Source organism: Ochotona princeps, chromosome 9 (genome assembly GCF_030435755.1).
Source record: "Ochotona princeps isolate mOchPri1 chromosome 9, mOchPri1.hap1, whole genome shotgun sequence".
Lineage (NCBI taxonomy): Eukaryota > Metazoa > Chordata > Mammalia > Lagomorpha > Ochotonidae > Ochotona > Ochotona princeps.
This window is the reverse complement of record NC_080840.1, coordinates 29,489,264-29,516,501: the sequence shown is the minus strand read 5'-3', so window position 1 is coordinate 29,516,501 and position 27,238 is coordinate 29,489,264. Positions and strand designations below refer to the sequence as shown.

The 27,238-nt window shown below is 32.4% G+C and overlaps 1 protein-coding gene across 7 annotated transcripts in view; it reads left to right on the top strand.

Moving 5' to 3' along the window:
- RIMS2 (regulating synaptic membrane exocytosis 2) overlaps nucleotides 1-27,238 on the top strand; it is a 506,806-nt gene that overhangs the window by 364,952 nt on the left and 114,616 nt on the right. For 6 of the 7 annotated variants that reach the window (XM_004580663.3, XM_004580662.3, XM_036498462.2 and 3 more), the window contains 2 exons: nucleotides 7,432-7,532; nucleotides 22,517-22,689. In XM_004580663.3, the coding sequence (XP_004580720.2) occupies nucleotides 7,432-7,532; nucleotides 22,517-22,689 (274 nt within the window). Of the gene's footprint in view, nucleotides 1-7,431; nucleotides 7,533-22,516; nucleotides 22,690-23,466; nucleotides 23,785-27,238 lie in introns of those variants that run through there. The other variant, XM_012925674.2, reaches the window with a different exon arrangement.

Below are 27,238 nucleotides of genomic sequence, written 5' to 3'. Positions count from 1 at the left end.
CTAGGTAAAATCCACATGAAATAACAGAGCTCAAATACATGTGATTTATTTGAATGAACCCACAAGATGGAGTCATAAACGTCATTGTTTCTGTTCAGATGCAGGGAACCCAGCTTCAGAACTTTTGAAAGGTGGTGAATAGTTGATGGCTGGAATGTTCTGCAAACAATTGGTTTTTGTCTTGGGAAACAGTAGAGGAACTATTTCTGACAACGATGTTAAAATGGTTGCAGAGTAGTCGAGGAGTATTCAGTGATCAAAACATTTGCTGCATTCCTCAAAGATTTCTCTAAAACATGTTTTTTAAAAAATTCAGTAAACATCTTGGATAATTATCACTGGAATATGAGTTTGTTTTTAATGAGCCAAAATTGTTCTTACTATGTGTAGTTTGGAAATTTGAGGCACAGATCAGTTCATTGATTTACACAAGTCAACACATTTGATGCTGGAGTTTATTAATTATTTTTAATTTTGTATATAAGGCCGAGAGGCAGAATGAGTGTCCTACCTGTTGTTTGACTCCAAATGCCAACAATAGTCAGGGTTCGGTCAGGATGAAGTCAGGAGCTAGGAACTCAATCCTAGTCTCCCACAAGAGTAGTAAATATCCAAGCAGTTAAACCACCATCTGCTGCCTCCCAGATTGTGTGTGAGCATAAAGCTGGATCAGAAGCAGAGCAGCCAGGACTTGAACCAGGCACTATAATTTGGAATGCAGGTATTTCACTAAGTAATTAAGTCATGGTGTCAAACACCAGTGCCTGTGTCTCCAATACTGATTTAAATGGCAGTAATTTTACTTTGTGCTGGGACTCATGATTTGCTTGCGACAAAGTGGAGGTTGTAGAAAAATTAAAGTCTAGAAATTGAAGGTGCAACCTTAGGCATTTGGCAGAAAAACGATATAGGAGAATAATAGAGATGGCTAGGATGAGGAGAACCAGAAGTGGATTCAGAAAGGGAGGCCTAGTGTCAATAGAGACCAACTCAACCTCATTTACAGTGTTATGCAGCATTCCCAAGATAACTTACATGAGCATGAAGGTATTTGAAAGATTGAAACTCAGTCACTTTTGCTTAAATGAATCCACTTGATGCTGTCATCTGATTTTTCAGCTTTCTTTCTCCAAAGGTAGCTAATTATATTGCTAATTCTTATTCCTCTTTTTTTCTCCTGTTTTGAACAGAGCTGTCTTATGACATGTCCCTACTCATGGAACATTTAATACACATTTCTTTGAATTCTGGGGGAAACCTAAGCTCCATGGCATTAGTTACTCTATTTACTCATTCTTGCACTATGCAACAGTAAGAGTCAACATCAGAATCTTTCTTAAAAAATAAATAAAAGGTGTTCAAGCATGAATGCTATTTAAAGTTAAAAATATCTGGATATCTCATTGAAAAGAATTATTCCGACTTAATGGTATTCGTAATTTGAGTAAACATTATTATGACATCACCAAATATTTAAACTACATGGATGAAATTACACAAAATATGTGCCCTTTAATCACCTAAACTTCACTCATTTTGTCTCAATTGATATTTCAAATGTATAATCATTTTCCAGGGAGATCATTCTGTGTACATGGAGAAAATAACTATTATAACACCTTCCTCATCTGTTTTTGCATTGGAAACTTGTATCACTTTTGTAACTTCTAATCATAACTAATTTTATTCATTCTTCCTTAATTCACATATCAAAACTTCTACTTTTCTTTACAGATTTTATTATTTTATTTTTCAGGCAAGTTTTATTATCTTAATTGGCATGCCAGTTGTTTTCAACAAAGTGCTAGCCTAAAGGAAATGTAAATACGTTACAGCTGTTATGCATAGCAACATGAAAATATGCAAGGAAATAGCATATCTAACAACTGCGTGTTTTTGCATTTAGCAAATTTTCTTCTGTTTATTTCACTCTTTTTCTCTGTATTTAGCCATTTTATTTTCCTGTTCTTTTTAAAAGGAGCATTACTTTATAGTTTATTACTTTGTACTCTCATTATGATTTTAGGGACATTTCACAAATATTTGGATCATTTTAGGAACACTGATGCTACATCAGGGTTATACTATGAATTAGTTATCACTCTGTATCTACTGTTTGTCTCCATGACTTGGAAGGTAAAAGAAAGGCATATGTGGTATTCTGAAACTATTTCGTATGATCACTTAATATTATACCTAAAAAAATTTAACTTTTATGTACTAAGAAAATTCTCACAGGAATCTTATGAATCCTGAGATGGAAAGTTTAGAAATAATCAGAATGAAAATAATGAATATGATCATATTAATTTGGAGGGAGTTATGTTTTTTAGGTTTTCATTTTTGTAAATTGTATAACTTACAAAACTTACATCAAACATTTTGGTAATAGCTACCATTCTTTCATTTTCAATGCAGAGCAAATAATCTTTCTGAGTTGTTCAGAATTCTGCAGATATAGTAGAATCTGCAGACTTGATTTACATATCACTGTAATTAAGCAAAATGTCTAGTTAAAAATTCCAAAATCTCACCATATGATTGGGAATCAGACAAGTTTTTAAAAAATTACAGTATCAATGAAAAGGGTAAATAAGAGTTGGGATGTGAGAATGTCATTTTTAATATACTACAGACATGGACAATTGTTTAATTATAACATGAGGAATACTCCACTACATCAGTTGCTTATGTATGTGAGCAAATAGATGCATATGGATCTCATTTCCAGCACAGGTCTTAGTTTTGTATGATGAATATTTTTGTTCCCATGTGATTTTAAATTAATATTCTCAATAATTCCAAGCTTATTTAAATTCTATTTCTACATACAGGTGAATGTCAAGATGTACCTCAAAAGTTTTTATTATGTCCCTTTAAATTCTTGCAAATAGTTTTGAGATATGTAGTTGATGTTTTTAGAGTATGTTTTATTGTTCTGTTAATTAGGTCCCAGATGTGAAATGCAGTGGTATATGATAATCAAGACCATCAATGCATACTATAACATGGATATCAGACATGCACAGTGAATTATGTCTTAGTGTAGATTCCAAGTACATAACACAAATAGGGAGAGAATAACTTATAAACAAAATTAATTTGACTCATGTTTATTTCTTTCATCAATTATCGTTGCAATTTTTCATACAACCGATTTTAATAACTGCTGTACTCTGTGTTTGAGAGCCTTTCATAACATCTGATTTATCCTTGAAGTTACAGCTTGTTTTTTCAAAGACACAGAATTGTAACTGAAAAGTTAAAAGTAATAATAAAAATTTAGTAACATTTTCTCCTTAATGTGTTATAATTTAACAATAACCTAAAAGATCCTTAAATACATAATGGATTTTTGATATATTAATATATAGATATCTATATACTAATGTATAGGTATAACATATTAAAAAGATCCATATAAATAGATCTTTTCCTAGGCAAAGTTCCTGGTTTGTATTGTCACATCAGGTTCTGTCTCCCTCCTTTCCATTTTCCTTGTACGTCATTGCTTTCTTCTGAAATCATTTCATTTCCTTCTGCTTCTGTGTACACACACAAATAAGGGAATTTTTACGATACTAGACCTGACAGGTTGAGAATTTCCAGAGCGTTTACATTATGTATATTTATGAAATGTTTATGATAGTATGAAACAACACTTACGCATCATCTGAATGTCCAAATCACCCAACCAGTTACAAGGCGAAGAACTTCTAAGACAGCTATCTCAAAGTATTTTATGGAAGGGGAATTTTATATTCAGATTGGTGAAATGAAGTATTTGTAGTCATGGGGCTTGTCAGGTCAAGATTCAAAGCCAACTTATGTGTCTCATTGTTAAAATATCGTTGTTTTTAACGTTTCATTTCATTTATCCTCCATACCCTAAATCTGAATAGCTTCAAAACTTCACAAACTCTGTGGCGGTAAAATTAATTTCAACAATTTTATACATAGTGATCTGTTGAAAAAATCCTTATTACTTGTGTTGTGTGTCCCATAAATCTAGATAATAGATAGCCATGTGTTCTCACCTGTAATTGTCATCTTTTTATCAAGGCAATTAGATGTACACACTAATTAATGATAACTCTTTATTCTGCTCCATTTAGTACATATTCAAATGGCTAATTTAGCATTTGGAAAGTACATGATTTGACCCTTTTAACTTTACACATTTAAAATGTTATTTTTGTCATTCTCATTGCTGGTCTGTTGTTTTGTTTTATTTTGTGTGTCTCCTACATTGTTTGCATTTTATTAGAAGAAAAGTTTTTAAAAAAAGAAGAAAAGTTTAGAGAATAGAATTTATTAGAGAAATTATTAGAACTAATGGTTTGATAAAATAATTATTTTAAAAAAATGTTCCTCTTATTGAAAAATAGTAATACCTTCCTTCATCCTCAATTAGGAAAGGATCTATATAATATTTGGATTTATGTTCTGATTACATTTATCATATCTGTATGCATTTCTTGAAAACCAATCAGATTTGTTCAAGCAATGCCTTGTCTATTTTTGTGATCTATTATTTGGACACCTTTAAGAGGAAACAGTTTGTGTTTGGAATCCTCCACTATTAATTAAAGCTAATATTGTAGAAATACTGTTAGTTCTTAAATTTAACCAAAAACAAATTTAAATGCTCCCTCAATATCCCCCTTTGCCTCAGATACATGAAGGAAACAATGTGGAAATAATAGTCTTACCCACTTTCCTATAGCCCTTGAACCTTTTTACCCTAATTAACAATGTAAAGATTGTCAAAAATATAAGAAAAAATGAAAAAAAAAAACAAAAAAGAATAGAATCTAAATTTAAAAAATTTAAATGTACCTTTAAAAATATAATTTAGAATATATTTGTAAATGCTACTGTTTAATAATTATTTTACAAAATATTGGCTAAAGATATGAACTATATACTCTTTTTCTAACCTTAAATTCTATTAGGGATATTTTAGTTTTATGAAGAATATGCTAATCAAAAAAAGATATTATACATGTATTTATTTTCATCAGAAATTGTCACAAAACAGATGGCTACTTAGGTAAATTGTGGTCTGTTTACTAGTGTGGGTAGGCCAGAAACGTAAAAAAAGCAATAGAAGGCTCGTGTGAGTCAAATAATTTTGGAAGGAACCTGTTTGTTTCCCAAAAATTATTCTCAGAGGAAAACCAAAGTTACAAATTAGAAGGATATTTATCCAAGTCTGGTAACTAAAATAGTGCATTGCAATCTCATTGGCTGCCTGCAAAAGTCAGAATCTGTCCATAGATGAGGGCTGGAACTGGAGATGAAAGATTTGAAGTTGGATAATGCATCAAAGTATTTATATCACTTCATATCCATTTTGTTTAGTCATACAAACAAGTGGATGAAATAGCTCTATCTCCCTGCTTCCCTGCTTTGAAAGGTATTTCAAATGAATAAAAATGACATACAACTTACATTCTTTTTAAACTTACAACTAGTTACCTGTGAAATAAAAATGATGTTAAAGTAATCTGACTCCTGCTAATCAGCAAGAATTTAGTAGCTTCCATGGGAGATTGTTTCCCAAGAAATGTCTGAATGTTGGAAAAAGTTATTTGCTTATGTGTGAGTCTATTTTTAGATCTATATCTTGGCAGACATGGTTAAGCTTCTTAAGCTATCAACATATATTTAACATACTACTATGATATTCACTTGAAGTTTTCTTTAAAAAAATCCTACTCAACTAATATCCTTTTAGTAAATATATTTTTTAGTGATAGATTGATTTGTTAATTCCCTGACATTGTTGACAATAAAAATTTTACTTGAGAACATTTCTTGACGTTCAAACAATTCCAAATTTACTTTAAGACTAACAGATATTTATTCTTGGCATATTTCATGTTGATATCATGAGGCATTCACAGGGTTTTATCTATAATTTAATTGATATTACATTGATATGAGTATTTTTCACTTTCAGTCTGGGAACAGAGTCAATTAGTCTAATCGTTATTACAATAAACCTACTAAGGAATGGTTTGCAGTCACTTTAATGAATAATTGATTTAAGTTTGTTGAAGTATTAGAGATTTTGTAGTGTAAGTTCTTTGTATGTACTTTTATCCCTGATTTTCTCTTTTCTGAAGCATTTTCTTTCCTTTTTGTTTTATTTTGATTAATTTTTACTAACAAGAATTACCTGATGCCTGATGACATTTTTTGCAGTGAAGAGTGTAATACTTAAAAATCAAAACAATAATAATTAAAATATTGGCCCAGGAGAGGATACTGTAACTTCTAATTACACTGGTACATTTTATTCACCTTATCCTTTATACTGTTTTAAAAATCAGGTAAGTATTGAAAAGCACCTGTTAATTTAACAGGCACACTTTGTCTCATTATATTTACTGCAGTGTTAAAGTTACAGTCATAAGCAAGGAGTATGTATTTATTTAAACTCTTACACACACAGTGCTTCTAGGTTTGCATTACAACATTTTATTATGAGTACTTACTTGAATTCACCAAGCTTAGTTTTCTCAGTGTGTGGATTTCTATTTATAACTGGGATTTTTTTTTCATTAAATATTATGAGAAATAGAAATGTCCTATAAATTATCTTTTAATAAAATAATAAATACCTCTTAAAATGCTTTCAGTGTTTGCTAGGATCTGCAAACTGAATTTGATTTTGGTCCGACTGAAGTTTGTAAAGACCTCTTGATATCTGCAGTTGATGTGTTTTGAGGTAGAATCAGTTCCAGAAGTCATTACTTTTGTGTGGTCTACCTTCTCATTTTTTCACCTCCTTACATTCTGTTTCTCCCCTTAATTAATTTCAATGGTATTTTATGCCTCTATTGGCCTTGTTTGATATCAAACAGATTATTCCAAGAACCTCTTTCTTGATTCCAATTGTAGAGAATTCAAATTCAGAAGCTCCTGATAACCAGTTCCCAGTATATGCTGGTCCAACATGCTTTACTCCATGGCTTTATTTTATGAAAATATTTTCTGCATGCAGTAGTGAAGTATTAAAAAATAATAAGACTTACAACTTTAATACTACAAAATGAATAAAATTATGATGGATTAAATGCCAAGATCTTATAATATTGCTTTTATAAAGTGTGTGTGGTGTCAAAGATATTCTCTTGAATTAATCTACTGGAAAATGTTTTCTATAAAATGAAGATTTGCTGTCTTCTCTTTAAAATAATGTACACTTTATTCATATTTAAATTATTTTACATATTAATAATCATGCTTGTTTTCCAAATTGCATATTTTGAATAAATTAAAAGTAGTGTGACAATTTAGTTTTTATGAACTATTTTGAGTAAAAATAATGTATCAGCATACCATTTCTTTTATACATCTTGTACATAGGACTCAGAAATAGGAATTGGACATTAATTGTTTGGGTTTTTTTCTACTCGATAGGTGCTATGGATATAGAGGAGAGAAATCGCCAAATGAAAATTAACAAATACAAACAGGTAGCCGGATCAGATTCCAGACTGGAACAAGATTACCATTCAAAGGCAAGACATTTTTCTTTTTAAAAGTTGTAAAATAAAATCATGTGAAACCATCAGATTATTTTTAAACAATTGAATGCAGATTAGTCAGAGACAATCATAAAGCAAAAACCCCATAATATTAGTAAATGTAAAACTTATAATGTGTCTATACACTAGTTGTTAGGGATTGATTTTAACAAAGCATGTTGTTTTTGAATACAAGAGTTTATAGGTATGAAAAGTTTTAAAATTTTTCCACTTATAAAACCTCAGACCTCTCAGAATTATTTAGGAATTAAGTCTGTCATCTTGTGATTTCCTTAAACATAGATTTCCCCCTTTGTTAGTGTTTTGATGGAATCTGGTTTATTCTTGAGCTATTGAAACAAAAAGTACATACTCATGAGTTGTTACTCTGAATTCAAAGGTTCTCTCCGAAAGAGGTTGTTGTATAATTTAATCATTTAAATCATGGAATATTTATAGTCTATGTATGTTAGAGAAATCAAACACCTATTATGAAAGTCTAAGAGGCCATATTGTGATTGTAGCAGGTAAGGCCAGTTGCTGGCTTCTTCAATTATACAATCTAGTGGAGGCAGAGAGTCTTACATCAGCGTTTACTTCCAAACTACCAATCTCTTTATCAAACTACATGAATACAGAATGTTCATCATAGAATTCTGATTTACTGGAATTGTCCCAGGCTATATCCAGAGGTAAATTTAAGAAAAGCAAAATGCTTTGATCTTACTTGATGATATGTAAACTTCCAGAAACTTTTCACTAAAATGTAAATATGAGTAAGTTGAAAAATACAGTGGATTTGTAGAGATTAATTCTATGATGGCATGAAGTTTTGGAAATATATCTTGAATTGAATTTCATAAGGAATATCTGTATGTTTTGGTATTCTGCCTGGAGACTTCCATTATGTTCAAGTCTGTCATTGATTTATTTTATAGAGTATAAAGACTGAGACCCAAAGGTCCACTAATGCAAAGCTTTTGTATTTCTGTAAATATGTTTTTAGATAGCACAAATCTGCTTTCATTCTGCTATATTTCAAGCAGCAGTGCTAAAGATTGATAAAAATATGCACAATGCTTTCCGTAATCCTGGCAATAAGTAAAGAGTGTTCAGTGAAAATAAATTCAGAACAAACCAAGATAACTCTAAAATTAAAGTTTTAGAAGACATAGCCTGAGAGTTGTACACCTGCTAGGAGTGGGACATAAGTTTTGATGCTGAGCTTCCTAAGAAGTGAAAAAGGCAGAAAGTGAAATTTTTGTCAGCTGTATAGCTTACATTGCTGATACGTTAGAACGAATTCTGTAGAAGCAATAGCAATGGTTCTTGCTTTGGAAATTGGACAAGCTTACTACAGGGGATTGGATCAAAGAAATACTATAGGCACAACCATGATTTTTTTTCCTTACAAAAGACAGTTTTTACTTCCACTCCAATTCTTGAATAAATGAAAGATGGATGTTAACATTTTATAATTTTGACATCAGTCAATTTAGGTTGGGAGAAATTTCAGTCTTGAGGGAGAAATAATTACGCTAGGCAATCTAATTTTTTTTATACTCTCTAGGACAGTGGATTTCAAAGGGTCATGCCAGGTATGCAGCTTTGGCAACTCCTATGGATTTTCAGCAATGAAATTGTCTGAGCTTCCTCCAGACCTATATACTCAAAGCTTAGCCATTCAATGTCCCTCTGTTTTGACAAGTTTATCAAGTAATTTCTGTATAGAAAAAGTTTGAGAACTACTACTTCATGGTGAATTACTTATAAAATTTAAGTGACTTAATGAGTTGACTCCCTCATTTAGGGTTTTTTGTGGAAACCAGGGATGAATGATTTAATAATTTTTAAAATAACTAGAAACTTTGACAGTAAACTAGTCAACACTTTTATAAGGCCTCTCCCAGATGCTAGCAAGTGTTATCGCAGCACACATCAGTTAATGTGTATTCTGCTTAGATTATGTGACCTACTTACTCTGAGAAATAGAATCAAGCTATTAAAGCATACTTTTTGAAAGGACCAAAACACAGTCTATTTTGTATCACAACAAACTGTGTCTTGTTGTGGAACTATCATTCATCAGTAAATGAAAGACATATAGAGATGAACTTCAGTGCTAACAGTCCCTGAGTTAAAAACTGTTAGCATGATCTGTTTCTTTTTCATGAGTAAAATCTGGTTTAGATTTCCATTTGTTGTTTTCTTATTTTGCTAACATTTGCTCCTTTTAGCCTGTTTTTGAGTTCTTTTGTGTGTTAGATTTAATTCCTGAAGTAATCTGATAAGTGAAGACACTAAAATATAGAAACTGTAAGCTCTCTACTCAAGTTTACGTAACTAGTAAGAAAAAGAAAGTGTTACTTGTAACTATCCAGTTTTTCAAAGATGAGATAATTGAGATGGTGTCAAAGCATCTAATGGAATATATGCTACAGTTCTGAGCATTAAGAAATTTCATATTGAATCCAATTGAGTTTTTAAAGTTAAGGATACAGTACATATTCTAATGGCATTGTATCCTCAATCTAGAGACTTCTGCATTAATATTTGTAAGTAATGTTTGTTAAACTTTAAAAATCTACCTAATAACTCACTTTGAAAGCATGTATGTAACAATACCTTAAGTTACTGTCTATCTTAGAAGATTTTGAAGTATACTATGAAATTGGAAAGCAGACTATTTCTAACAGAAGCAGTAAAAGGCATTTGCAGCCATGATTACTAGTTACTCAGGAGATGCTCTCTCTAGGATTTTCCACAAAACAGAATTTAATACTCAATGCACCTGTTGCGTTCTCTCGATCCCTCCCTTTAATATCCCTCATCTCCTTTTTCCTCTGCAATAATTTAAAATCAACTTATATTTTTCTCTAGGAAACCAGTATGCTTTACTCTTTACTGTTCAAAAAGTGTGATTTGTCTTTTAGTTTTAGCAGTGAAGATTGTAGTTCATTATAGTCATGTTTCTGTGACAATATAATCATAAATGAACATGACTACATGAATTAAAAACTCAAAAATATTAGTTATACATGAAAGTTAATATGAGGGATTTGATATTTATTTAAACATATGTATTTTTAAAATTAGCTATGTTTAAATGTTCCCAGAATCAATATTGTAATATATGTTTATTTTGAAGATTTATTTGTTTGAATGTCAGAGTTATGGGTAGAGAGAGGGAGAAACAGACTCTTCTATCCACTGGTTCATTCCCCAGTTTGCCACAAAAGCCAGAGGTGGAGATTGAAATCCAGATTTAGAGTGAAGCAGCCAAGGCATGAGCCAACACCCATATGCTGCGTGTGGCAAATTTACCCACTACACCGCAAAGCCAGCACCGTGAGGATATTTTTTAAAAGGGTGGTTCATAGCATTTTAACAGGTAATTTTATATAGCTAATTGTCAATATTCTTCTGGAAACTCAAAACTTGTTTGTTTGAGGAATAGTGCTCTTACACAAAGAGCTTTTGTGGCAATGTTCCCACAATGGCATCGCAAAGATACTTTCCCCCTAATATCTTACTTCATGTCGTAATTTCCAGTTTTTGTTATTTATCTCCTTTGAATTGAAAAGTGACATAGCCTGTAAATTGCCTTAATTTTTCCCAAATGTGGGCCATATCTGCGGTAATGGTGTGGGAACAGAGTATAAAGTAGTGAAAGCAAACACGAGTTTCTCTCCTTGCATTGTGGATGCCTGATCCTACACAGGTCTCACATCCTGTCACCTTTTCCCTGGACATCTCATCTTTTAAGCACTTGTCACATATCTCAAAGATGTATCAGGAGGAAAGTTGTAAAATATGAGCAACACAGAGATATGGTTTTATTTTTAATAAAAGCCCCAGTACCTGCAAACCAACCAACCAACCAAAACTAAAATGCTAGAATTAGACGAAGTAACAATATTAATGAGTTCAAGCAGTTAAATATTTCTGGCAATAGGTTGCCACTGTTAACTGTTTCACTTTAGTGGAGTTTATTTTCTTCCACAGTAGAAAATTCATTTTGTGCTGGCCTTAAATGTTTTACATTGGCTTTAAAGACTCAGGCATTAAGGATACCAGAAGAGTCAAGACAATTTGAGGCTTGTCAGCAGTGGCTGCTTTGAAGCATTTATTATTTGTAAGTCAGGTATACTTAAAGGCTCAAATGTCATCAAATGGATGTTTGAGTATTGTGTAGCTAAAGAGAACACAGCCTACAATCCAGCCAGGAAACTCCACCCAGGTGGCTATGGAAAGACTTAACCTCTAAGGCTCAGCTTCTCTATTGGAAAGTTTGTGATATATTTTGTAGTAGAGCAGTAATGAGGATTAAAAGAGAAGACACACACACACACACACACACAAGGTAACAACCAAAAAATCATGAGTGCTAGAAATGAGTATAATAACATCAAAAAGAAATGTAAGGAAACAATTGGGTTAATGAGAAGGATTTGTGTTTACTGCTTGTATCAGGCAATGTTCCCTTTATTCTTGAAGAACTTCAAGCAGCTAAAGAACTTCTTAAGGCTAAAAGCAAATTTACGGAGAAAGATTTGTATAGATCTTGCAGTGCTATAAACAATTTTTTAAGGAGACAAATTTAGTGTATGTTGAAAACCTATAAATTTACAAATTTCAGAATTTCAGAAATTATCAAGGCTGACATTAAATGTGACTTGATCTGTAACTTGTGACTTGCCTAACAGAGATAAATTTGAGTAAAGATGTTTAAAAAGAAGTTCTTAATAATTATGACAAATGGATCTGAAAGCTATGAAAATAAATTTATGAAAAGGAAATTTTTAAGAATAAATAGCTTTCCATAAATTAAAGAATTAAATGAAAATACACAAATTAGGATATGTTTTTTGTTTTGTATCAGTGATTACAATAAAATACTTTAAAATTTGTTTTTGTTCTGAAACAGAAAAGTTGAGCTGCTGATAGCATACAACACAGCCAGGCCTGTGGTTGTACAAGAGTGACACAGCTTCACTTATCAAGCTACCAGGACAGCCAGGACAACCCAGCATCCTCAAACACATGCATCACTGTGCTGGTGTTGTGTGGAATCATCTGGCAGATTCAAAGCATTGTAGCAGGAGTGGTGTCATGGTAATTTCTACCATTCCAGGTCCCCAAGAGGTACATTAACATGTCCTGTAAGAAGTATGGAAGCATCCTGCTTTGATGTGAATAGTTTTCAGAAATTCCATGATGCTTGATCTAGCCAGGTATCAAGCAGCTTGGTTTCATATTTTACCCTCAGAATTGAGGCCATCTGCTTAGAGATTTTATTCAAAGTTAGGTCAAGAATTTTGCCTCTTATTAATGAAAATGCTGGAGTACCCCCAGTGACTGCACCTGGAGTTTTTTCAATGAAGTATACTATTTCTTTACATTTCTATTTGACTTTGTCAAATTTTGTTTGTTTCCACAGACCCTCACAATCTGATAGCTTCAGGTTCTATAGCAAAATCCAAAGGGAATGTCTCAGTAAGGCTCCTGACGTGGTAGCATGTGCAGGAGAAACAGACTGCTTGTAAGCATTCTTGTTACCTACGTAGCCTACAAGGCTCTGAGAAATTGTGCCAAATCTTGGATGCTGCTGCCAATTCTTTACAGTCACGCCTGTCTTCCAGCTGCAGATACATTCAACCATGTATTGCAAATTGTTGGTTGCATTCTGGACTCACATCAGACCGCACTCCTCTAGGCTTCTAGGCTACTTGGCTGCTTGCCTAAGTCAGCCAACTTCCCAGCTTTTTACTAATCACCTGATGACTACTCTATAGTTGTTCCTACCAAGTATATTTATGAAAGAAAACAAACCTAGATTTAAAAATTTTAGATGATTAAATGAGCAAGTAAGATGAGCAACATGCAATATGTCTCTAGAGTGAAAAATGTATTAGTAGAAATCAAGGCCTAATTTAAAAAAAACCTTCAGTCTCACAAAATTAACAATTGACTGTCTAGTGTAATGAAACAGGACTGTAATTCGTATGAAAAAGGGTAAAATCACATTATAAACCTTATGTCTTTTATATTTTTAAAATATTTTTCTTTTGAGTAGATTTCTTGCTTATATTATACATTAATCAAACTGGACTTTGAAAGTAACTGAAAAAGTCCCTGTACATGCTTATATAAAGTTTTTTCCTTTATCTCTGAGGTAAATAAGGGAAAGAGGGATGTCTGTTTTCTTGCTGTCAAGGTGCATTATTGGTTAACTATACTAGTAGCTATGTTCCTGGCACAACTATCGAAGTGTGAATTGCAGTAATAGAGATATATGAACCGCTGTCTTAATTACTGTGATTATAACTAAGTATAAACTCCAGAGTAATATTGAAAGTGTGGACACCAGGACAAACTTTCTGAATTCACTTCCTACTACTTGTATGACATTAGTCATATTAATTGATGTCCTGGTTCTTCGGATGTTTTCTATTGTGTGTTCCGATAATGATGCCTACTCTTGGAATTGTACTCAAGCTGAAGTCCATTAGCGTATGCATACAACTCTTAGACTAGAGCGAGTGCAGAGTAAGCAATCAAGAGATGTTAGCCTCAATACAATAATGGTGTTGTAGTGGTGGTGGTGATGATGATGATTATGATGATGATGATGATGATGATGGAGAAGGAAAAATAAGAAAAATAGAATAAAATATTTTTCCAGGAGATTATTTGCCTTTACCAAAGCCCTTGGCAGTTCAGGTCTATATTTGTTCTCACTAACCATATGGAAGAGATGGAGGAATATTTCTTTAAAGCAGTCTTAGAAATGAGTAGGGATGCATGCAGGAAAATGAGAAAACTATGACGTTTAAAAGAACCAAAACTTAATAATTTGCCTCATTTTTATGATGGAGTCAAAGTTTTAGCTAATCAGTATTGTTAATTATCCGTTTTGACATCCTTATCAAGCCAGATGTATTTCAGATATCTATTTTGATAGTTACAGAAATACGTAAAACTGTATTCATACAAATGTATATATCTATACCTATATCTGCACCACACCTCTCACACAAACATCCTAAATCCCTGAGTCAAAAAAGGCCTTTCTGCTGTAACATTTTAGTTAATGACAATGTTTCATTTTTTCCTTATGTATAGGTATACATACACATGAACACACACATACACACACACAATCTTGCTGTAACTGAATGATTTAAAACTTAATTTCATTAAATAAATGAAATTATAGATTTTGTGTTTTGACTTATAATCGAACTTTGATTTGAACTTTTAACCTTGGGGTTCCCTTTGTCTTCAATATCTTTTGTTTGAGTTGCAATAACATAAGACCATAGATGTAATGGCATAGACAATGTGAATAATTTTCTCACAGTTTTGATGACTAGCATTTCAATATCAATGTGTCATTGGGTCATTCTGAGGACTGTCATGAAATGAAGATGACCACTGTCTTGCTATGTCCTCATATGATGTCTCTGTGTCTCTGTCTAAATCCTAGTTTATCTTTACTAGGACATCAGGAAGATTGGACTCAGATGTGATGCATACTTCAGTTTCTTTTTGAAAGGCTCTATATGCAAATGGAGTTACATTCTAAGACACTGGAGGTTAGAATCTCCATATTTAAATTATGGGTAACAAAATCCAGCTCATCACACGTTTCTAGACTAGCTATACTGGTTTTTAAATGAATACTTTAAAGCATCATGAAAACATTTAATTAGAACATAAAGAAACTTATTAAGACAATTAAATGACACTGTGTTATTTTAAACTTTGATTTTGTTATTTTTTTCTATTTCTTCCTGTTTTCCAATCTATTTTCCCAAATTTTTGGAGATAAAATGATTTAGTTTTCTATTTACAAGTTTCTTTTGTTATTACTTTTTAGGATTTTATTAATACATTGGAATCCTAGGCTCACAGACAATGCATGATAATTGCTACAATACAGTCCTCATGTTAACATATTAATACAAAGAAAACCGATTTATTGTAGCTCATAGATACAATTCAAAAATATTATAATGCTTTTCTTCCTTTCATTTTTAGATTTTGAGATTTTATTTTATAGTCAAGGGAATAATACTTCTCTAAATAAATACAGAGTTCAGCAAGTAAAATGTAGCCATTAGGTCAGGAATTCAAAGGGAATGTAGCAAGGACTTTAGACAATAATCAAATGAGAAGATGTCACTTTCACACATAGACAATAAATTTTAAATAATAAATCACTAAGACTAGTTTATCATCCTTAACCATTTGTTTGACAAAGATATAAAGTGATGAAACTGTATTTGCAATAATACTGATACATGTAGGTGTTTCTTTATTGTTGGTGTTTTTGGTTTTAGTTTTTTGTTTTGATTTGTGTTAAATTTTAGTTTCCACACTTAAGGAAGACCATATGAATTCTGTGTGAAGACTTTGAATAAGTAGCTTAGTAGTTCTTCACAACCTGCAATTTTTTTAACCTTCAAATTAAGGAAACTTTGTAAGTTACTAAAAAGTGCCTTACAAATATATAATTTTTTTGAGTCAGCATTAAAAGACTATGTAATGATACTTAGGTTATAACAAGTCTTATTGTGAAACAACCAAATTATTTAATCTTATAGCTTAACATTTAAGGTTAGGTTTGAAATAGTTTTTCTACATTTCATTCTGTCAATTCTAATGTTTCATTCATGGAATTAGAAATCACTGATACGAGCCAAGTTCTTTGTTAGAAGTCTCAATAATGCTTAAAGTTACATAATTTTGTAGTCAGTTGCTATAATTTAAGAACAAATGTGCACATATAATATTTGCCTGTTAATTTACATGAAATAATCTGTAGTTCAATTTGAATTAACTCATGTATTAAAACCTTTAATCAGTACATTCATCTAGGACAACATACAACCATTCAATTTCTTTTTTTTAAAAAAGATTTATTTATTTTATTACAAAGTCAGATACACAGAGAGGAGGAGAGACAGAGAGGAAGATCTTCCCTCCGATGATTCACTCCCCAAGTGAGCGCAACGGCCAGTGCATTCCGATCCGAAGCTGGGAACCAGGAACCTCTTCCAGGTCTCCCACGTGATTGCAGGGTCCCAAGGCTTTGGGCCATCCTCGACTGCTTTCCCAGGCCACAGGCAGGGAGTTGGATGGGAAGTGGAGCTGCTGGGACTAGATCCGGCGCCCGTATGGGATCCCGGCGTGTTCAAGGCGAGGACTTTTAGCCGCTAGGCCACGCCGCCAGGCCCAACCATTCAATTTCATAGCTGTAATCCTGATATGTAATAGTTGTACAATGGCTATAATACTAAAGTTTTCACAGCCACTTTTAAGTTTTTATTTCAAGTCAAGATTAACTATTTAACAAAAGAGATGAATGATGGTAAAAATTCAGTATCAAAATCTAGATCTTTAGTTTTTAATGGGATTTATTATTATTGTGGAAGTTTGTTATTATGATGATAAGTATTTGCCCTGTTAAGACCTAAAATCTTATGTAGAGATCATTTTGGAACTGCAAAGAAGGAATTATGTAGAATAGACTCAGTCTAGCTGTGAGAGATTCTGAGAAATGAAGTTATTGTGTTTTGCTGTTGTTAGATCACCAAAATAAATATGACTCTTTTGGTAAAGAACAGAGAAAGAGAAGGCATTTCAGACAGGCATTCTACAACAAATGCTACAAATAATTTGGTGTTAAAAACAGCAGCTACTGGCAAGAATGCACCTATTTTTAAAGCCTAAGTAGCAGAATAGTGAGACGATATACGTTATTTCTATTCCATGAATAAATGTTATTTCTTGACTAATTAGAATGCACAATGTTAGAGATGGAAAGATTTGACAAAACTCATAGGATTTAGGGATTTTATATATATTATTTTCATATATTATAATATCAATATTATATTATTAATATAGCACATATTAAGAATCTATCATCATATATTATTATTTTATTTATGTATATAGACATACAGGGAATAAAAAGGAACAAGACTTCCTTTGGTGTGAAAAACAACAAATTTGATTTTGGTCATTTTGAATTTGATGTGCCTACAAACTAAATATGGGAGATGCCTTGTCATCATCCAGAATAATCTGAAGCATGGGACAGAGGTGAGGACAAAAGATAGGGCTTCGTTTTAATCATGACATGATAATTAAAATGAGGAGATAGTGGATTTTATCATTTGGGGAGAATAATTTAGAGAAAGATTTGGAAACTTTGGGGAAAAATACGATTTAAACTCATGTTAGGAAATATTGGATCCAAGGAAAAGAAATGAAGCAAGAACAGTCGAAGAGATAGCGAGAAAATCATGAGTGAGATTATCTGAGAAACTATTACAGAAAAGTTTCAAGAAAAGAAAATTAAAAAGGTATCACTGATTTGCAGATTAGGTTGTTATTGGTTTGAGGTTTTGAAGTTTTATTTGGTTTGAGGTTTTTCCTTTTTTTTTTTTTTAAGAACACTTTTAGCAACTGGTAGAATGGATTAAGGGTTATTGATTCTGAGAAAAATGATAAATTCACTGGATAAGGGAAAAAGTGTAAGTTCTACCACTACTTGAGACTTCTAAACTTGGGATTTAATTGTTTAACTGGCATTTCTAGCCCTGAAAAGTATGAGAAGTAGAGAAATAGAAGAAAGTAAGTGAAGGTTGTTCATCAAGCCTGAGATGGGTGCTGATAGAGTTCTCACAAAGCCACACCTTTGAAGAAGCCATTGACTGCTGGCAATAATTATTCCTTTATGAATTCCTTCAGAACAAGACGTAGTTGACTTTTTAGTAAGCCTATATCCACATTGTGCATGGCTTTTTTTTTTTCTTTCATTGTGGCTCTTCTTCTTAGGCTGATGCTGCTTTTCCAAGTGTCAGTGATTCCCAGATGAGTATGTTATCAGATACAGCATTTTAATTCCCTTTATTCTTTGTTTCTCAGGGACTTTTACTGAGTCCTATAAATAATGCTTGTATTTCTAAACCCCACAGCCAGTGCTGACCCAATTCCACTTTTGGTTCTGTTTGGTATCTTGAAATCTGCCACAGTGAGAGTATTCTTAGCACGGAAATGAGGAAACTCTACAGTTTTTTTTTTTTTTCCAAAAAGTTGAATGTCAGGCATGTACCAAAACAGCACTGCTATACTGACCGTTGACAAATGATGAAATCAGGAAGACTTAATGGAAGAGGTGACATCTTCTCTGTGCCTTCGAAGATGAGTAGATGGATTTCATGAATAGGGTACTAAATTGGCTCACCTCAACTGACAGTGCTTCCGAATAACTGCAACTATCATCATGCCCATCTCCCAAGGTTTTGGAGAATTGAATGGTTTAATCTACCTGTAGTACTTACAGCAGTGCTTTCCACAGGTACACATATAATTGTAGCCTGTTTTATTCCTCTGCCTGACTAAGGATGGCATCAGTCACACAAGCCATAATGAGAAAGTTTGTCTCCAGTTCCAGGGAAAATTTAGAACCTTGATTCCTTTCCAGACTGAGGCGTGGTGTTCTTCAGGCTTGTTTTGCTTTGGAATCTTCTTGCTCCCTTACACTACCAGACATCTTTCAAGCTGGGATTTCATCCCCGGAGTACAGTTTGCTGTGCAACCTTTATACCTTCAAATGCCTGTGCCTTTTCCCCCCTGCCTTCTCTCTCCTAAGCGGAGATCCTTAGTGAACGTTGCCAATTTTAGGAGTCTTATCTCAAACTGGTGTCTGCTAAGTACGTTTTTCTACAGTGCAGCGTTTGAATCATGACTTCCACAGAGAAAATAAAATCATCCAGGAATAACTTATCAAAGGGAAAATAGCTGCTAATAGAGTAGTATCAGAGGGTAGCAGCTACTCTGTTTGGATTATGAAATGAAATAAAATTCAGATGGCTTCCTTCTCACCTTGTTTTTTTTTTTTAATTGTCTGCAGAGCAGGACTCCTGTCTCTCTATTCTCTTCTATCATGCCCCTCCTGATATGGGGAGCCCTCTCCCAGATTTCAACCTATCCTTAGTTTTTCAGAAGATACTTTATCCTGTTTTATTTCTAGATTGCAGAAAAAAACCCTTATTTTTCTACAAAATTTGAATTTGATAAGTTTTCCCAGCATTTTTCAACAATCACATTGTTGTCCTGAGATTTTATGTCAAATTTTTAGTTCCACCAATTAAATTGATTACAACAATATAAGAAAATTCTCAAAGTTATTCTCATTTTTTTTTCTTTTTGGTCTTAGACGTTCATACACAATGATTGAACAACCATAGATACTAAGATGCAGAGGAGAAGTCAAACTGGGAAATTATCTAACCTAAGAGCTTTGGGGAAGGATACTAGAGAAAGACAAGCTTTTATTGCAGAAGTTGGAATTTATCTCTTTTCTCAAGTATTTCATTATAAAATTGTAACAACAGACTTCTTTTTAATTGGACTTCTCAAATTAGCCAATTTTAACCACATTGGAAGAACATTAACTTTCCCAGGCACTTAGAAACCCCCTGGACTCTAGAACATCTTAAAGAATGATAACTTCCTGTAATTTTTTCTGATTCATAATCTGCTTAACAGTAATGTACAAAACATTAAAAATATTGCCAGGAAATATCCTCCCTCTGCTCCAAAGTTGTAATGCTCTCCAATTAGAGCTGTTCTCAGCTGAGATCACATAATCCCAAACAGTGAACCTCTCTTGTTTCTGTTCCACTAAGGAAGCAATAAATTAATCTGTCAGCTGTATGTTAGGACATGCTAATTACTTAAAACATTGTTTACTATGACACCTAGACAGTCTCAACTAGTTTCTAAATATCTGCATCTCCCTATACCCATGCATTTCTATGTGCTGGCATGATAACTCAGCCTCTTCTATCTCAGTACTAAAGTATATAACTTATGTTTATCAGGTGTTAGGGAAAGGAAAATTGCATTTAATTATATTAGATGGAAACTCTAGTTTTAGGTCCTTTATTAGATTTTTGTTATTATAACTTATAAAAATAAAAAAGATATATTCCCTCAATGCAGGCCTATATCTACTAAATAATTATAAAGCATAGAAACATTTCTGAAAACTATCATTTTTCATGTAAATGAAATATCAAAAATGTGTATAAACAAAATGAAATTTTAATATATGTGTCAATTTAAGATCAAATTCAGTAACATAATTTACTATGTGTATTTGTGTATATGTTAGGTTCATGCATTGTAAAATAATTGTAGACAGTGAGTTAAGACATTGTTGTTTCAATTACTTTTGAAAGTGTTTTTAAGTAAGTATTTGGAGCTAAATTTTATTCAAACAAATCCATGAAAAGAATGGTTCTTTTAAAATGAGCACTACAATCCTGTTTGCATGAATATTTGCTGAAAAAAAGCAGCAATGTTCTTTGTAGTTTGATTCTTTCTCATAATTAAGAATTTGTCTAACAAAGATAGGTAAATTGAGCTCAGAAAGATCAGCTTGTGTCTAAGATGAATATATATTATCTAGGTACATATATAAATGAATTGGATTGTTAAAATTTTATGAAACATTAGAAGTCTTTGGTTTGTTTTTTAAGAAAAGCCAGTAGTTAGTTATAAGCATGGATACAAGGAGAGCTTAGAAACAATGGTCCATTTCAGTTTGATATAGCATTTATACTCTGTTGCCAATTAATTTATCTTGGCTAAAATATTTGCATCCACTACTGGTGTTGAATTGTTGTTCATGGAAGAATGTTTATTATGCAACAGTTCAAGTCATAATAAGTGGTTAATAGAAGATAATTGTCTTTGTGAAACTTATGAGTATCAATGGTTAGAAAGTTCTCATTGAAAATTGACTAGATATGGATGCTTCAACATTATATTTGAAGTTCATATATAACAATTAAATAGGAGATATTCCATTAATCCAGCAATGTACAAATTACTAATGTTGTGTTTGCACAGAGAAAGATGCTATTAAACCAGCAGGTAGTAATGATGGAATAATAACACTACCTACATTTATTAATGTATGTTAGACATCACCCACGTATTAATTTTAATATTCAAATCAAAATAGCAGGAATATATTGCTAACTGTATTATAATAAAAGTTTTCAATATTTTATCAAATCTGTCCTTTTAGCAAGAATTTTCCTTACTTCAGGTTTTCCAGATGCCAAAGTCTGTCTTTTTTTCCATGCTAACCCTAGGACTCCTAGTGATAATATTTGTAGTAAAAAAATTTTTTAATTAAGTTTTGATTTTTAGTTTGTATGTTGAATGTATTTTATGAGGATAGGTCATTAACATAAAATGTTTATAATGTTTTTCAATTTGCCAGAATATTTGAACACCCAAGAATACCTTGCCCTTCGTTGTGCCAGTTAACTATCTGATTATTTCAGTTCCAGGAAGTCTGAGCTATGGTAAACCGTAACAACTTTTTCTAGTATTCTAGGATCCACAAAAATTGCAGTAATTATTGAGAAACAAAACTTTTTTTCCTTTTGGATTTTTAAAAAAGAGTTAGTGTATTAATAATTAGATTTTGCATCATCTCTAGGTTTTCAGTGAAGCACAGTGGATTAAAGAAACTGATGTCTCTGGCTTGGTTTTTATTAATTACAGTGGCAACTTCATCATACCTTTAAAAAAAAGAATCATAATTAATAAGTTCTCCTTTCTAATATTAAGCAAAATATTTATTTCCCAGAATTTACCTAAACGTTCTTCCATGAGGCCAATTCTGTTTTGAAGCTATCTAAATGGCCTTCACTGGGGTGTGGTGGAAAAGTTCTAATTACTTTGCTGAAGACAATAGCTTCATATAAATTGAATTTTTCTTTTAGGATAATTGCCATTCACTTTCGTTTTATATGCCACTGAGTGGGGATTTTTGCTGTATGCCCTGTGGACAATTAAAGTGCTGAAATAGGAGAAAGCTAATAATTGTTCTGTGTGGTAATACTGACGACTTCTGCGTATTTGTCAATCTGTGTTAACAGTATCGATCAGGATGGGATCCTCATAGAGGGGCAGATAACATTTCCACTAAATCTTCGGACAGTGATGTAAGTGATATATCTGCGGTTTCAAGGACTAGTAGTGCTTCTCATTTCAGCAGCACAAGCTACATGTCTGTCCAATCGGAACGGCCAAGAGGAAACAAGAAGATCAGGTGAGTACGGGGTCTTCAGCAATAAACATTTCTAAGTATATTCTAGACGGCCTTTTCTATTTTTTGGGTAAACATTTAATCTTTGCCTTCTAAAAAGTGACTAGTTAACATTAAGACCATAGGAACTTTTGCACAGATACTTTTTCCCCCCTGTGGCTATTAATTTGGCCCATACTTAAAACTTACAAAAAAATGTTGGTGAATTGATGACAATTTTGTGTACCAGGTTTCTTGAAATAATATTTGTGTCTTTCCATGTTTGCAGTTTAAGAATTAATACTGTCATTATTATGTTTTTACTGAAATTAAAGTGGCAGTTAAGTGATTGCTTGAAGTTTTTGATAGTCAAAATCATATTCAGAGGAGTTTCCTAGTTTTCCACATTTCAGTGGTCCAGGAAACCTAATAAAGTCTTAGTAACATGCTTTCTTGCTGTCTTAAAATGTTTGTAAATATCTGAGAAATGTCCTCATCTTCTAAATACAATATATAAATTAGAATGTTTTTTCTTTCTTACCTGACCTATAGATTTTATGCACACTTAATGTCAAAAAACATGGTTTTTACTCCTACTGGATAAAGAAATTCAATAATGGAGACACTATAGCTTTTGCCTATTTCTGTGTAAAATTTTAAAAGGAAAATATGACTTAAAAACTATTAGGTATTGCTTACACAATGCTTCTCAGGTGCACACTGAAAAAGAGTTACGAGTAAATGCATCTGTTTTACTTATGGGCAGATAATTTTCATCGCCTTTCTGTTTAATTTTATGTTCATATTTCTTGATTTTCATTTCTTTTCTTTTCTGTGTTTTTATTGCATGCCTTCGATTTGTGTTGCTTTCAAAAGGCCAAAGGGAATAGAAGAGGGAGGGACTGAAAGGAATAAGCATGAAGAGGTAGTTCATGAGAAGGAAGAAGTAAAGGAAGAAAAAAGTAATGAGAAAGAGAAAGGGAAAGAAATTACAGAAACATGTAATAAGGAGGAAAACAGAGAATCAGGAGATGAGGAAAAAACACCTGAGCAAGGGAAAGAAAAAGAACAATGGAATAAAGAGGACTTGCAAAGGAGATTCTCCCAGGAAGATGACAGGTAATATATGCTAATTTTGTAGATATTTCCCGTTAGTGATATATCATCTTTTTACTATTCCTAAAAGTTATCTTGACATTTATATTTGCCTTGTTTTGTGTTGTATCTACTTACCTTGTAACAAAATTTACTAATATTTTTGAAATTTAGATCAAATAGCATGATTTATTAAATAGTATTTTACTTATAGGCACTAGCTCTGACAATCTAATATATTTGATTTTAAAATTTGTGTGATTAGCTGAATAAAAGTTAAATCTCCCTTTAGTTGATTTAGCATGAATTACTTCATATCATCCTTATCTGTAGATTCTGAAAATTATTGAAAAAAATTAAATAATGGACTACTTTGTAAGAAATATTATGTATTAAAAATACATCAAAATGAGTAAGAAAATTGCTAGCAAAAGTAGGTTTTATTCAGTCTATGATTTCTTAGTTTTCTGCTAACTCCTAAGATGGTTTCAGTCTTAAGCAAGATCACAAATCAGCAGCAGTGCTAAAACTCTGAAAAGAAACGCTGGATGCCAGAGGCTGTTCAGAAGCCAAATATGTCAGGCTTTGTGTCTCATAAAATTCAATCAGTTAGAGACTGCCGGACAAAGAACTTTACGTAGAAGAGAAAGGCGAGATGAAAAAATAAACAGTGAAATATAAAACAACTGCATTTTTGTTTTTACACTAAGCCACTAAGAAAGTGTGAGCTAGTACTGTTTATGCTACACCCACTCAGATCACACAAGCATGCAGTAAGTCTTCATCCTTTTGCCTGAGTAGATGAGTTTACTCTGATTGCATTTATATGAGGCTACAAATTTCCAACATGTACATGTTTGAGAATTTGGGTTTCCTAGCAACCCAGGATTTGATTTTATATTGATGCAAAATCTGCTTTTAAAGCATACATTATTTTCAAACCAAATTGTTCTTTACTATCCTTAAACTCTATCTCAGTTTCTGTTTTTCTCATAATTGTTGGGGCATTTGTTTAACTGTTAGGTATATAATTCTGTGATTTATGTAGGACGCTCCCCTTTCGATTTGAGCATGTTTAATTATATCTATACTCTCGGAAAGCTTCTAAATAGCAGGCATTAAACTACAAATTAACTTTAAGTAAGGCATATTTTGTGATCTGTGGATTAACTAGTGATTTCAACTCTGTTATTTGTCAAACTTTGATTATTGAATTTCCTTATTAAGAAAGCCATTTTTCTGATTTGTTGGGCATTGATTCAGTTCATCACAAATCTCAGAGAATGCATTCCATCTTCAAAGAGTAGAACAATTGTGAATCTTTGATGAGTTTTATGTTGCATATACTGTGTACATGAGACTTGGGTGTGTTGATATTTACCTGGAGCTAAAATTCATGCTAGCACACATGATTTGGCACACAAAAGGCTGGGAAATTATTAGCATATTATTTCCTGATTTTAAAATATTATGTTTTTCATCATTTTCTTTAGGAAAAGAATATATTAGTTTATAGGAAAAGGGGAAAGATAATATATTCTTAGTGAAATGATTTGTCAAGGTATTGTACTGAGTTGACGTGATGCTGTAAGATTTCTGGAAGTGTAATCTAGAAGAAGTCAGGCTAGTCTCTCGAAGGAGCATTAAATCTGTACGACAAAAGAAAGTATAAACTGCAGTCATTTATTGGAAAGTGTTGGAGTCCCTCATCAGTTATTGAATTTACTTTCATTTTTCAGACTAAATCTTGTAGTCTTTATTCTGAAGAAAATATGTCTGTTTATCCTCAGTAACATTGTGTTTTGATAGTTGATAAACACAGTTGTGGACTATTTAAATGTGAAATGCACATCATTGACACTTTACAACTTTCACTTGAAATCCAAGTGTTTGCTTTTGTTTTAGTGAAAAGGTGTATTTGTAAATTTTAAATACAGAGTTACAGAGAGATAGGGGAGAGAGGGTAGAGGCAGAAAGAGATCTTCCATCAAGTGGCTCCCTCCCCAGATGCTCACAGTGGTTGGTGCTGGCATCTGAAGCTAGGGGCCGGCAGCTTCCCTCAGGTCTCCCATGTGGATGTGGGGACCCTTGTACTTGGGCTCTCACTGCCTTCCCAGGTAGATTATCAGAGAGCTAGAGACAAAGTGTTGCAGCTGGGGCTCGAGAAAGTGCTCACATGGAATGCGAGAGTCACAGAAAAAAACTGCCTACGTATTTCCCAGAAATCCAAGATTTTTTAAAAGGAAAAATGAACAAACAAAAAACCAAAAAAAAAAAAAACCCTTCATTTTAATTTTGTAATAATGATACTAATATTTAAAATTAACACTGTGATTACAGTGAATCAAGTTCATTATAATTACAGTAAATTATAACTTGATCTTGGATAATGAGATGTTTCATTGCAGATTTTGTTGTTTGTAATACAGTAATTTGCATTAAATAGGTTTACTGAATATACAAGTAGATAATAAATACTGCAAAATTGAATTCAAAGATGATTCATTAGATATCTACGTTGTTAATGACTGACGCAGTCACACTTATTGGTTCTATATCTACAAACGTATGTAGCTTGGTAATTTTTTTATTTCTTTTATGATTTTATATAGTAAAATTTTATAAAAAACAAAATTGTATTTGCCACTTAAGATATTTTTCTCACTACATGTATATGTGTATTTCAAATGTTAAATTTATTTATATTTGCTGACTAAATACTATATACAAAGGTATTTCTAAAAGTTCATAAATAGAATGAAAATATAAGTTTATACACTGCAAAAATTCTGAAACCCATGCTTAATTTCTTTATGATATGCATTTTCATTAATTTTTCAAAGATCCCTTACAGATGTGGCAAGCTGTTCTAGGGGACAAAAAAGAATTGAAGGGAAAAATGGCTCATTCAAACCAGTGTTTATTCCGGAAACTTCTCTGGCACTGTACCAAGAATTAGAGATAAAAATGAAATGAGCTGTTTCTAACCTTTTAAGCCCATGAGTGAAACAATTTCTTGGCTGTGTGTGAATGGATATTTGAGTGTAACTGCATATTCAAAATATATCAAGATTCCTGAGTCAATTTACAAATATATTTTAAGAAAGAGTTTGGCATAGAAAAAGGCAACTTTTAAAACTTTAATTTTAATATTGAATTTTTAATTTTCATATTTAACAGATTATATGTGATTTGCACATATAATTCTAAGAACACAATGACATTCTCTTTGCTCATTCTCACCTCCCTCCCATCTTCCTTTTTTCTCCTTTCCTTTCTTTTTAATCTTTTGAGATAACATATTTTTTATTTGTATTACAGTAAAAGGCTTACTGCTTTACCAAGTAAGTGTAAAAGTAAAAAAACAAAATCTCTTAGTTTAGTGGGGACACAGATAATAGCTATAAACAAAAATTGGGTAAAAAATGATTGTTTCACTCACACACAATAAGTAATAAAGCAATCATGGGGCATTAAA